Below are 13,866 nucleotides of genomic sequence, written 5' to 3'. Positions count from 1 at the left end.
ACTTATCCATGCTAACATGCTAATGACCTATTTTGTGTAGTAACCTGTGATGAACAGTAGCTATGAGGATAGACTGGAGAGGTTGGAACTGTTTTCCTTGGAGAAAAGAAGGCTGAGAGGAGACTTGATCGAGGTATTTGAGATCCTGAGGGGTATGGACTGGGTAAATAGTGAGAAATTGTTCACACTCAAGGGAACATTGAGAATCAGAGGGCACAGATTCCACAATAATTGGCAAAAGGAGTAATAGTGATGTGAGGAACAAATTTTTCACCCAGAGTCTGGAGTTGGAGTCTGGAACGAACTTCCTGAGAGGGTGATGGAGGTAGGTTTAATCAGTTTGTTCAAAAGAGAATTGGATTACTATCTGAAAAGAAAGAATGTGCATGTTTACGGAGATACGGCAGGGGAATGGGGCTAGAAAGAATGCTCTTTCTGAGAGCCGGTGCAGACTTCATGGGCCAAATGGCCTCCTTCTGCACTGTAAAGATTCTTTGGTGTGGCACCATGTCAAATGTCTTCTGGATGTCTACGTACGCCACATTTATAGGTTCCCCTTTATCCACATTGCTTGTTACCTCTTTGAAGAGCTCTAATAATTAAGTCAAACACAAATTCCCCTTCACAAAACCAAGTTGACTCTGCCTGATTGCATTGAAATTTTCTAAGTACCCTGCTATAACCTCCTTAATAATAGACTCCAGCATTTTCCCTATGACAGATGTTAAGCTAACTGGTCTGTAGTTTCCTGCTTTCTGCTCTTATCTTGAATAGAGGATTCACATTTGTTATTTTCCAATGTGATAAGACCTTTCCAGAATCTAAGGAATTTTGGAAAATCAAAATCAATGCATCTCCTATCTCAACAGCCACTCTTTTAAGACTCTAGGATGAAGACAATCAGGACCTGGGGACTTGTCAGCTTTTAGTTCTAATAATTTTCTCAGTACCCTTTCCCTTTCGCCTCCTGATGCACAATTACTTATGGCATGTTATTTGTATCCCCTACAGTGAAGACAGACACAAAATATCTGTTCAATTCATCCACCATTTCCTTATTTTCCATTATTACTTTCCCAGCCTCTTTCTCTGTAGAGGACCACTTTTTATCTGTTTTTATATTTCTAGCTAGATTTCTCTCGTACTCTAATTTCTCACTCATTATTTTTTAGTCATTCTTTTTGGTTTTCATATTCTATCTAATCTTCTAACTCGTCACTAATCTTTGCAGAGTGGGGATGTTTGCTGATGATTGCACAATGTTCAGCATCATTCATGACTCCTCAGGATCTGAAGCAGTCCTTGTCCAAATGCAGCAAGACCCGGACAATATCAAGTCTTAGGCTGACAAATGGCAAGTAACATTCATGCCATACAAGTGCCAGGCAATGACCATCTCCAAAAAGAGAGAACCTAACCGTCGCCCCTTGACGTTCAATGGCATTACCATCACTGAATCCCTCACTCTCAATATCTTGGTGCTTACCATTGACCAGAAACTGAACTGGACTAGCCATAAGTACAAGGGCAGGCCAGAGACTAGGAATCCTGTGATGAGTAATTCACCTCCTGACTCCCTAAAGCCTGTCCACCAATGATAAGGCACAAGTCAGGATTGTGATGGAATTCAAGAAGGCAGCTCACCACCGTCTTCTCAATAATTCATCCCGTGAATGAATAAAAAAAAAGAATTGTTCCCTTTTTCTTTCACCTTGATACTATCTTTTAACTTCCTTAGCTAACCACAGAAGATATGCCCTTCCCCTAAAGTCTTTCTCACTGGGATGTATTTTGGTTGAGTGTAATGAACTTTCTCCTTAAATGTCTGGCCCTGCATCACTACTAACTTATCCCTTAACTTAATTTCCTAGTTCACTTTAGCCAACTCTGTCTTCTTACCCTCATAATTGCCCTTATTTAACTTCAAAATACTGGTCTTAGACCCATCCTTCTCTCCCTCAAACTGAATACAAAATTCAATCATGTTATGATCACTGCTACCCAGGGGCACCTTTACTATGAGGTCATTAAGTAACCCTCTCTCATTGCCGTTTAGCAGATCTAGAGTATCCCACTCTCTGGTTGGCACTAGCATGTGCTGCTCCAAGAAATTGTCCCACAAACACTCTGAACTCATCTTCCAGGCTACCTTTGCCAATCTGATTTGCCCAATCTATATATAGATTAAAATCACCCATGATTATCGCATTACCTTTCTCACAAGCCCCTAATATTTATTCTTGTATAGTCTGTCCTACAGTGTGATTACTGTTAGAGGACTTTTAAACTACTCCCACAAGTGACTTCCTACCTTTGCTACCTCTACCTGAACTGATTCTAATCTTGATCTTTAGAACTAAGGTTCATCAGCTGAGCCTTTGTTGTTACCGATACCTATGTCAATCTGGTTTTATTTATTTTTTTATTCATTCATGGGATGTGGGCTTCACTGGCTGAACCAGCATTTATTGCCCATCTCTAGTTGCCCTTGAGAAGGTGGTAGTGAGCTGCCTTCTTGAACCACTGTAGCCCATGTGGCGTAGGAAGGGAGTTCCAGAATTTTGACCCAGTGACAGTGAAGGAACGGCGATATATTTCCAAGTCAGGATGATGAGTGACTTGGAGGGGAACTTCCAACTGATGGTGTTCCCATCTATCTGCTGCTCTTGTCCTTCTAGATGGTTGTGGGTTTTGAAGGTGCTATCTGAGGAGCCCTGGTGAATTCCTGCAGTGCATCTTGTAGATGGTACACACTGCTGCCACTGTGCGTTGGTGGTGGAGGGAGTGAATGTTTGTGGATGTGGTGACAATCAAGTGGGCTGCTTTGTCCTGGATGATGTCAAGCTTCTTGAGTGTTGTTTGAGCTGCACTCATCCAGGCAAGTGGGGAGAATTCCATCACACTTCTGACTTGTGCCTTGTAGATGCTGGACAGGCTTTGGGGAGTCAGGAGGTGACTTACCCATCACCAAATTCCTAGCCTCTGACCTGCTCTCATTACCACAATATTTATATGGCTAGTCCAGTTCAGTTTATGGTCAATGGTAAGCCCCGGTATGTTGATAGTGGAGGATTCAGTGTTGATAATGCCACTCGTCGGCCCAAGCCTGGATATTGTCCAGGTTTTGTTGCATTTGGATATGGACTGCTTCAGTGCCTAAGGAGTTATGAATGGTGCTGAACATTGTGCAATCATCAGCGAACATCCTCACTGCTGACTTTATAATGGAAGGAAGCTCATTGATAAAACGGCTGAAAATGGTTGGGCCCAGGACACTACCCTGAGGAACACCTGCAGTGATGTCCTGGAGCTGAGATGGCTGACCTCCAACAACCACAACCATCTTCTTTTGTGCTAAGTATGACTCTAACCAGAGGAGAGTTTCCCCCCTGATTTCCATTGACTCCAGTTTTGCTAGGGCTCCTTGATGCTACACTTAGTCAATTGCTGCCTTGATGTCAAGGGTAGTCACTTTCAATTCATCTCGGGAGCTCAGCTCTTTTGTCCATGTTTGAACCAAGGCTGTAATGAGGTCAGGAGCTGAGTGGCCCAAGCGGAACCCAAACTGGGCGTCAGTGAGCAGGTCATTGCTAAGCAAGTGCCGTTTGATAGCACTGTTGATTACTCCTTCCATTATTTTACTGATGAAGATTTACTTTTATAGCACAACGGAGTGGCTTGCTCGGTCATTTCAGAGGACAGTTAAGAGTGAATAATGCTGTTGTTGGTCTGTAGTCACATTTGGCTAGACTGGGCAAAGATTTTAATCTGTCTCTGCATTATACATCCAGATTACTAGACATAACCACTATGCTCCCATCCCCCTTCAACAAACTGATATTGTTTACTCATTCATTATGGAATGTTTATGTACTGTTTTCCAATTATAAATATTGATGTAAAAACTGTTACAAGAAGTAACAGATTTGGATATGAGGAATGCGCCGTAGACAAGATTTTGAATGATAAATAGGTAGATAGATACCATTACCTTTCTCCTCCTTATCATCACTTGCTAGTATAAATCAATATGCATTACTTTTTTTAACTAAATGCCTGTTATCATTCAGCTGCCTGGGTGTGTGCCTTATAAAACGTTTTGGAATGATAGTAAGCTTCTCGTTTTATCCATCTTTCCTTTACAGCCTTTTCTGATTCACTGACTGAAGCATTCCACTTATATTAACTTTACTGACATTGTTAATGTATCCTAAACATCAGGAATGTCTGGACCACCTATATGGCTGATTAGAACTCAGAATTATGATTATTATATAACTATTCATTTTGGATCTCACAAGTTGTAACTTTAGTCACAATTTGTTTGTGAGGGAACTGTTAAATATTTTCTAAAAGTTTAGATATTTTTCATCATTCTCTTACTTTCACTTGATAGAGAAGAATCAACTTGAAAGCTTTTTTTTTACACGTTACCTTTATGCCTATCCCTGGATTTTGTCTGTTAATAAGAATACTGAAAAATTTCATCCTTTTCTCTTTCTATTTCTTTGTCATATTGTCTTCTGCTTTCTCATGCAGTGTCTGCAGATAATGACTGTTTGTGGTACACAGATAAACAGGGAAACTGGCACAATGGCTTTGACTGCCCATTCTTTAAGTTCTGCTGTGGAAATTGCACTTACCGCTATTGCTGCGTGGATCCAATGCAACTCATCAGTGAAAAACAGCAGAAGTATTGTATGTCCGTGAACCTCAGGTCAGTCTATGTGGTCTCAGTGTTCCCAGTTATACAGAGTGGGTACATAACTGTGGAGTTCAGAAGTGGGTTAGGGCAGCTAGCAGGGAAAAAGCTGCAGGATATTCTCGTTCTTTATTTTTATTCGTTTATGGGATGTGGCCGTTGCTGGCTAGGCAGCATTTATTGCCCATCACTAATGACCCTTGTTCAGAGGGCATTTAACAGTCAACCACATTGCTGTGGGTCTGGAGTTACGTGTAGGCCAGACCAGGTAAGGATAGCAGATTTCTTTTCCTAAAGGACATTAGTGAACCACATGGCTTTTTATGATAATCAGCAATGGTTTCACGGTCATCATCAGACTTTTAATGAACCCAAATTTCACCATCTGCTGTGGTGGGATTTGATCTTGTTTTTACATAATCCTTTACAAATATCGATTTCAGTGTTAGAGGGGAAGCTGTTTGGGAGACCCATGTGACAATAAGACTAACACTGTGGGCTGGTGCAGTTGGATTCTGTCTCTGATATCCATATTATTTTTGGTGTTTAGAGCTTAATTGGTTAGTTTAAAGTATCCTGTGCAGAGTGGCACATGAGGAACCCCATTTCTTCCACTTGGGTCTGTTATGGCACAGCCGATGTAAATGCTGAGTTGTTCAAATCCCAGAAGGAAACTTGAGATAACTGCCGCAACTATTTTTGCAATTTGTATGTTTCAAGATGCGGGCTTTGAATTCAGTAGTACTAAGACTAGCAAGCCTTATAGGTTTGTACAAAATTAAATTAAACATTTATTAATAAGAGAAAATATTTTAAGCACATACATATGTCTACAAATCACTACTATAATAACTTCTAAATCCCCTCATTAATCTGACTCGCAGTTACACCTCCGTTAAGGCAACAGTACGACACAGATTTTAAAAGACCCAGGCAAAGAAACATGATGTCCTGAACGATCCAATTCAAAGTGAGTTTTCTTAACTTCAGTTTGTTGTGGACAGCAGCTTGAGGTGTAGCTGCTGAAGGCTTTTCATACTTGTTAGACTTTAAAATGCCTGCCTTTAGAAACAGCCTTCTCTCCTTTATATATATTTTCCCCTTTGAATGCAAATTCCCATTGTTTCACTATGTCTTTGGACTTTACCTCCCTGATCATAAAAATTTATCATAGTGCCAATTTTGCCAGTAATCTTTGGGAAAAATAAATACATTGTTTCTTAACTTCTGCTGGTTAGGTGTAATATTTCACTCCTTTTGGATTCAAACTAGCCTAGATTATTTAAAAATGCAAATATCCTTTTACACCTTACATTCTAAACTTTCCCAATGTTTACCTTCTTAACATTTCAAACCTAACTAATCTTCTAATACATCAAAGCCTTCAGACCAGTTAAGTCTCTCTCTCTCTCTCCCTCACACATACACACACACACATACCAACACAGATACCACAATTTTACAATAAATTCCAATAACATTATTATGTCTTCCTGACATGTCCATGTAGAGCAGGCTCTAAATAGGATGTCATCTCCCCTCACATCCAGCAGGTCAGTGTCCCCCTGGCTGGTCTTGTGTCTGATTTAAAATATAAAATGCTGGAAATACTCAGCAGGTCTGGCAGCATCTCTGCAGTGAGAATCAGTTTACGTTTCAGGTTGATGACCTTTCATTACCCCTCCTTGTGTCTGTGTTGTTTCTATAACAAAATGCAATTTGACCTGGACAGGTTATCAGCTTGTCTCATAGGAGACTGCAAAGAGATATTGATAGGTTAAATGAGTGGGCAAAAATTTGGCAGACAGAGTATAATGTGGGAAAATATGAACTTGCCCACTTTGGCTGGAAGAATCGAAAAGTAGCATATTATTTAAATGTAGAGAGATTGAAGAGCTAAGGAAAGAGTAGGGTGCATAAAAGACCAAAAAGGTAATTATGTGTAGAGGTGGAGATTTGGTTATGGTTCTTAATGAATATTTTGTGCCTGTCTTCTCAAAAGAGGGGGATGATGCAAACATTGGGCAGGATTTTACGCCCTGCGGGCAGGCGTGCACCCCACCCAATCGGCGTAAGCCGACAGTTAAGAGGCCTATTAAGGCCCTTAATCAAGTAATTGAAAGCAATTTTTCACTGCCCGAATCACCAGGCAGCCTTTGCAGCCTTAATGAAAAAAAATCTTAGACATCATTTTTATTATGTTTCTGCTGTTGTTACTGAGTTCTAGTTTGGAACATGTTTTTAACATATCAAAATTCTTTCTTTTTGATTGTACGGTTCTTTAGCCCCCTGATGCAGCTCTCTGCCCTCAGGGAGCTTTCAGTGTACGCTGCCACACACATGTGCAGACTTTTGTGCTCGCACTTCTCCTGCCCACACCCCGGCAGCGCTGAGCTCCTCAGCGTGCCTTTCTCTCTAGCTACCCGTTAATTGGCCAGATAGTGTAAAATTACTGTCGGGGCCCAATCGTGGGTGGTGGAGTGTTTTGCAGCTGCTCCTGGGCCCACCTGCCTCTTCTGCCCAATGACTGGAAAATCCTGCCCATTGTAGTTAAGAAGGAGAAGTGTGAAGTGTTGGATGTGATAAACGTAAGGAGAGAGAAAGTATTATTGGAGTTAGTATCTGTGAAGTGGATAAGTTACCAGGGCCGGGTGAAACATACCCCAGGCTGTTAAAGAAGCCAGGGAGGAAATTGCGGAGGGTCTGACCATCATTTTCCAATCCTCACTGGATATAGCTGAGGTACCGGAGGGTTGGAGGTCTGTCAATGTACCTTTGATTAAAAAGGGAGTGAAGAATAGACCATATAATTACAGAACAGTTGGTCTTACCTCGGTAGGTGGTAAATTTTTGAAATTAATTCTGAGGGACAGGATAAAGTGTCACTTAGAAAGTCATGGATTAATCAAGGACAGTCAGCGTGGATTTGTTAAGAGAAGGTCATGCCCGACTAATTTGATTGAATTTTTTGAGGCAGTAACAAGGTGGATTGATGAGGTTAGTGCAGTTGATATGGTCCACATGGATTTTAGCAAGGCTTTTGACAAGGCCCAGCATGGCAGACTGGTTTATAAAATAAAAACCCATGGGATCCAAGGGACTGTAGCAAACTGGATACAAAATTGGCTCAATGGCAGAAAACAAAGACTAATTGTTGATGGATGTTTTTGTGACTGGAATGTTGTTTTTAGCTGCAGGGTATTCTTCTGGGGGAGGGTGAACAGCCAGAGCTTGTGGTCCACATTGGTACCAATGATATAGGTAGGAAGAGGGATGAGGTACTGAAAGTAGATTTTAGGGTGCTAGGAAGGAAATTAAAAAGCAGGACCTCAAGAGCGGTTATCTCAGGATTACTCCCAGTGCCAAGTACTAATGAGCACAGGAATAAGAGGATTGATTGATTGAACACGTAGCTGGAGAACTGGTGTAGGAGGGAGGGCATCAGATTTCTGAGGCATTGGCTCAGGTTCTGGGGCAGGTGGGACTTGTAAAATATGGACAAGTTGCACCTTAACAAGTCCAGGACTAATATCCTTGCAGGGAAATTTGCTAGTGCTGTTGGGGAGGTTTTAACTAGCCTGTCACTTGTCAGGGATGGGAACCTGAATGGTAGCTCAAATTGGAAGGAAGTAAAGCTGGTAACAGGCAGTAGAAAAGTAGCAAACAAAATTAGAAGGCAGGTGAAACAAAGACGATCACCAATTAGGCTTAGAATGTGGAATAATGTCAAAAAGACAAAGTTAAGGGCGCTCTACTTGAATGCACGCAGCATTCCCAACAAGGTAGATGATCTAAAGGCACAGATAGAGATAAATGGGTATGATCTAATTGCCATTACGGAAATGTGGCTGCAGGGTGACCAAGTCTGGGAATATATTATTTATTCAACATTTAGGAAGGACAGGCAAAAAGGAAAAGGAGGTGTTGTTGCACTGATAATAAGGGATTGGATCAGTGCATTTGTAAGGGAGGATCTCAGATAGGAAGAACAAAATGTGGAATCTGTTTGAGCAGAGCTGAGAAACAGCAAAGGGGCAGCAGACATTGGTAGGAGTTGTTTATAGGCCACCAAGCATTAGTGGCAGTGCGGGGCATGGTATTAATCAATAGATTAGAGAAGCATGTAGCATGGGTAATACAGTAATGATGGGTGACTTCAATCTGCATATAGACTGGCTAAGCCTAATGAGCACTAATGCTGTGGAAGACAAGTTTCTGGAGTGTGTTAGGGATGGTTTTCTAGAGCAGTATGTTGAGGAACTGACTAGAGAACAGACTATTTTAGATCTAGTATTATGTAACGAGAAAGGTCTAGAAAAACCATCTTGTTGTAAAAGAACCTTTAGGGATGAGTGACCATAATATGATAGAATTTTACGTTCTGTTTGAAAGTGAGGTAATTCATCCTGAAGCCAGGGTGTTAAATTTCAACAAAGGAAATTATGAAGGTATGAGGGGCAATTTGGCTGAGGTGGATTGGGAAAATACATTAAAAGGTATGACGGTACATGGCCAATGGATAGCCATTAAAGAATTATTACTTAGTTTACAACAACTATACATTCCTTCAAGGCATAAAAACATGAAAAGAAAGTCAGTCAATGTGGCTAACAAAGGAAGTTAAGGATTGTATAAGATTAAAAGAAAAAGCCTATAAAGTTGCTAGAAATAGTAAAACTGAGGATTGGGACGATTTTAGAATACAGCAAAGGAGGACCAAGAGACTGATAAAGAAAGGGAGAATAGATTATGTATGTAAACTAACAAATATAAAGGCATTGACGTGGATGATCAGCCATGATGGCATTGAATGGTGGAGCAGGCTCGATGGGCTGAATCTCTATGCTTCCAATGGGGTTCCACAGTCTCAGTACTAGGTCCCCTGCATTTTATGATATATATCAATGATTTGGACATAAATGTAGGGGGCATGATCAAGAAGTTTGCAGACGGCACAAAAATTGGCTCTGCGTTTGATAGCAAGGAGGATAGCTGCATCTCAGGAAGATATCAATGGACTGGTCAGGTGGGCAGAAAAGTGGCTAATGGAATTCAACCCAGAGAAGTGTGAGGTGATGCATTTGGGGAGGTCAAACAAGGCAAAGGATTATACAATAAATGGGAGGATACGGAGAGGTGTAGAGGAAGTGAGGGACCTTAGAGTGAATGTCCACAGATCCCTGCAGGTAGCAGGACAGGTTGAGAAGGTGGTTAAGAAGACATATGGAATTCTTTTGTTTATTAGCTGGGGCATAGAACATAAGAGCAGGGAGGATATGCTGGAAATTTATAAAACATTAGGCCACAACTTGAGTGCTCTGTCACCTTATTACAGAAAGGATGGAATTGCACTAGAAAGGATACAGAAGAGATTTACAAGGAAATGCCAGGATCGGAAAATTGCAGCTTTGAGGAAAGATTGGATAGGTTGGGGTTGTTCTCCTTGGAACAGAGGAGGCTGAGGGGAAATTTGATTGAGATGTACAAAATTGTGAGGAGCCTGGATAGAATGGATGGGAAGGGCCTATTTACCTTAGCAGAGAGGTCAGTGACTAGGGGGCATAGATTTGAAGTGTGATAGGAAGATTAGAAAGGAGATGAGGAAAAATTTCTTCACCCAGAGGGTTGTGGGGGTTTGGAGCTCACTGCCTGAAAGGGTAGTAGAGGCAGAAACCCTCAACTCATTTAAAAGGGGTCTGAATATGAACCTCAAGTGCTGTAACCTGCAGGCCTACCAACCAAATGCTGGAAAGTGGGTGGTTCACTTTTCGGCCAGTTTGACAGAATGGGCCAGGTGGCCTCTTTCTGTCATTCAATGATTCTAACTCTGACGTACAGAGGGATCTGGGTGTTCTGGTACATGAATCAAAAAAAAGTTAGTATGCAGGTCCAACAAGTGATGAGGAAGACAAAAGGAACACTGTTGTTTATTGCAAGGTGAATGAAATATAAAAGTAGGGAAGTTTTGCTACAGTTGTACAGGGCATTGGTTAGACCTCATCTGGAGTGCTGCATACAGTTTTGGTCTCCTTACTTAACAAAGGGTATAACTGCATTAGAAGCAGTTCAGACAAGGGTCACTTGACTGATTCTTGGGATGAAAATGTTATCTTATAAGGGAAGGTCAGGTTGGGTCTGTAACTGTTGGAGTTTAGAAGAATGATCTTATTGAAACATAAAAGACCCTGAAAGGAATTGACTAGCTGTATGCTGATTGGATGTTCCCCCTGATAGGAGAGACTAGAATAAGGGATCTCCCATTTAAGATGGAGGTGAGGAGAATTTTTTTCTCTTAGATGGTTGGTAGCCTGTGTAATTCTTTTGGCCAGAGGGTGGGTGGAGACAGGACCATTGAATATTTTAAAGGTTGATTTCGATACATTCTTGATTGACAAGGGAGTCAAAGCGTATAAGAATAGGAAGGAGAGTCGAGTTCAGGCCACAATCAGATCAGCCATGATCTTATCAAATGGCAGAGCAGACTGAAGAGGCCGAATGGCTGATCTGTGCTCCTATTTTGCATGTTCATACAACCCCTACCTGGAAGGGCTTTAGCCTGGCTCCTACCTTTCCACCTTTTTAGTTTGGGTGATCCTGCCATGAATTATACTCACAGCATTATAACTCTCCTGGTCTCAAGAGTACAAAAGCCTTCTCCCCACCTAAGCTGTGATGCTGAGGGAAAGGGGTGGATCACTGTAAAGAACAAAGAAAAGTACAGCACAGGAGCAGGCCCTTCGGCCCTCCAAGCCTGCGCTGATCATATTGCCCTTCAACTAAAACATTTTGCACTTCCGAGGTCCGTATCCCTCTATTCCCATCCTATTCATGTATTTGTCAAGCTGCCTCTTAATCATCACTATCGTACCTGCTTCCACCAACTCCTCTTCCAGACACTCTCTACCCTCTGTGTAAAAAACTTGCCCCGCACTCTTCTCTAAAGTTTTCTCCTCTCACCTTAAATCTATGTCCCCCTGGGAAAAAGCTTCTATCTATTCTGTCCATGCCGCTCATAATTTTGTAAACTTCTATTAAGTCGCCCCTCAATCTCCGTCGCTCTAGTGAGAACAATCCGAGTTTCTCCAACCTCCCCTCATAGCTAATAACCTCCAGACCACGCAGCATCCTGGTAAACCTCTTCTGCACCCTCTCCAACGCCTCCATATCCTTCTGGTAATGTGGTGACCAGAATTGCACGCAATATTCCAAGTGTGGCCTAACCAAGGTTCTATACAGCTGCAGCATGACTTCCCAGCTTTTATACTCAATACCCCTGCCGATGAAGCCAAGCATGCCATATGCATTCCTGACTACCTTATCCACCTGCGTTGCCACTTTCAGTGAACTGTAGACCTGTACACCCAGATCCTTCTGCCTGTCGATGCACTTAAGGGTTCTGCCATTTATTGTATAATTCCTACCTGTATTAGACCTTCCAAAATGCATTACCTCGCATTTGTCTGGATTAAACTCCATCTGTCATTTCTCCACCCAAGTCTCCAACCGATCTATATCCCGTTGTATCCTTTGACAATCCTCTTCACTATCTGCAACTCCTCCAATCTTAGTGTCGTCTGCAAACTTACTAATTAGCCCAGTTATATTTTCCTCCAGATCATTTACGTATACTACAAAGAGCAAAGGTCCCAGCCCTGATCCCTGCGGAACACCACTAGTCAAGCTCTCCATTTAGAAAAGCACCCTTCCACTGCTACCCTTTGTCTTCTGTGACCAAGCCAATTCTGTATCCATCTTGCCAGCTCACCTCTGATCCCGAACCTGTGTACTGTATGTGCTCTGAGTGAGACCAGGTGTGGAATATTACAGCTAACATGTAAAAGAAGAGTCAGTCTGCTGTAGACAAGAGAAAGGCTTGCATTGTCATGGCACCTTTCAACAACTCAGGCTGTTCTAAAACATAGCAAGGAGCACATAGCTAGCACAAAGGAAGATGGTTGTGGTTGTTGGAGGTCAATCATCTCGGCTCCAGGACATCACTGCAGGAGTTCCTCAGGGTAGTGCCCTCGGTCCAGCCATTGTCAGCTGTTTCACCAATGACCTTCCTTCCATCACAAAGTCAGAAGTGGGGATGTTCACTGATGATTGCACAATGTTTAACACCATTTGTGACTCCTCAGATACTGAGGGAGTCCATGTCCAAATGCAGCAAGGCCTGGACAATATCCAGTCTTGGGCTGACAAGTAGCAAGTAATATCCACGCCACACAAGTGCCAGGCAATGACTATCTCCAACAAGAGAGGAGCTAGCCATTGCCCCTTGACATTCAATGACATTACCATCTCTGAATCCCCCACTATCAACATTCTGGGGGTTATGATTGACCAGAAACTGAACTGGACTAGCCATATACATACTGTGACTACAAGAACATGTCAATGGCTAGGAATCCTGCAGCAAGTAACTCACCTCCTGAGTCCCCAAAGCCTGTCCACCATCTACAAGACACTGGTCAAGAGTGTGATGGAATACTCTCCACTTGCCTGGATGAGTGCAGCTCCATCAACATTCAAGAAGCTTGACACTGTCCAGGACAAAGCAGCCCACTTGATTGGCACCCCATCTACAAACATTCACTCCCTTCATCACCGATGAACAGTGGCAGCAGTGTGTACCGTCTATAGGATGCACTGCAGGAACTCACCAAGGCTTCTTAGACAGTACCTTTCAAACCCAGAAACGCTACCATCTAGAAGGACAATGGCAGCAGACACATGGGAACACCACCACCTGCAAGTTCCTCTCCAAGCCACTCACCATCCTGACTTGGAAATATATTGTTGTTCCTTCACTGTCACTGAGTCAAAACCCTGGAACTCCCTACACCATATGGACTGCAGCCGTTCAAGAAGGCAGCTCACCACCACCTTCTCCAAGGGCAATTAGGGATGGGCAATAAATACTGGCCTAGCCAGCGACCTCCACACCCCATGAATGAATAAAAAAAAGCTAATGAAATATTTTTGAAATGTTGTATTGTGGTAAGCACAGAAGCACACAGCATGCTCCCACAAACAGCAACATGACAATGACCCGATAATCTGTTTTTCTGATGTTGATTTAGGGATTAATGCTGACTAGGACACTGGGAATAACTCCCCTACACTTCTTCAAAATAGTGGTATGGATATTTTGCATCCACCTA

At 42.2% G+C, this 13,866-nt stretch overlaps 1 protein-coding gene across 1 annotated transcript in view; it reads left to right on the top strand.

The window, feature by feature from the left end:
- Positions 1–13,866, top strand: part of shisa4 (shisa family member 4) — a 64,376-nt gene that overhangs the window by 27,164 nt on the left and 23,346 nt on the right. Inside the window, exon 2 of the mRNA XM_041195869.1 lies at positions 4,540–4,717. Coding sequence (XP_041051803.1) covers positions 4,540–4,717 — 178 coding nt within the window. The remainder of the gene's footprint in view (positions 1–4,539; positions 4,718–13,866) is intronic.

Source organism: Carcharodon carcharias, chromosome 9 (genome assembly GCF_017639515.1).
Source record: "Carcharodon carcharias isolate sCarCar2 chromosome 9, sCarCar2.pri, whole genome shotgun sequence".
Taxonomy (NCBI): domain Eukaryota; kingdom Metazoa; phylum Chordata; class Chondrichthyes; order Lamniformes; family Lamnidae; genus Carcharodon; species Carcharodon carcharias.
Note: the sequence above shows the minus strand (reverse complement) of the source record. Positions and strands in the feature narration are given on the sequence as shown.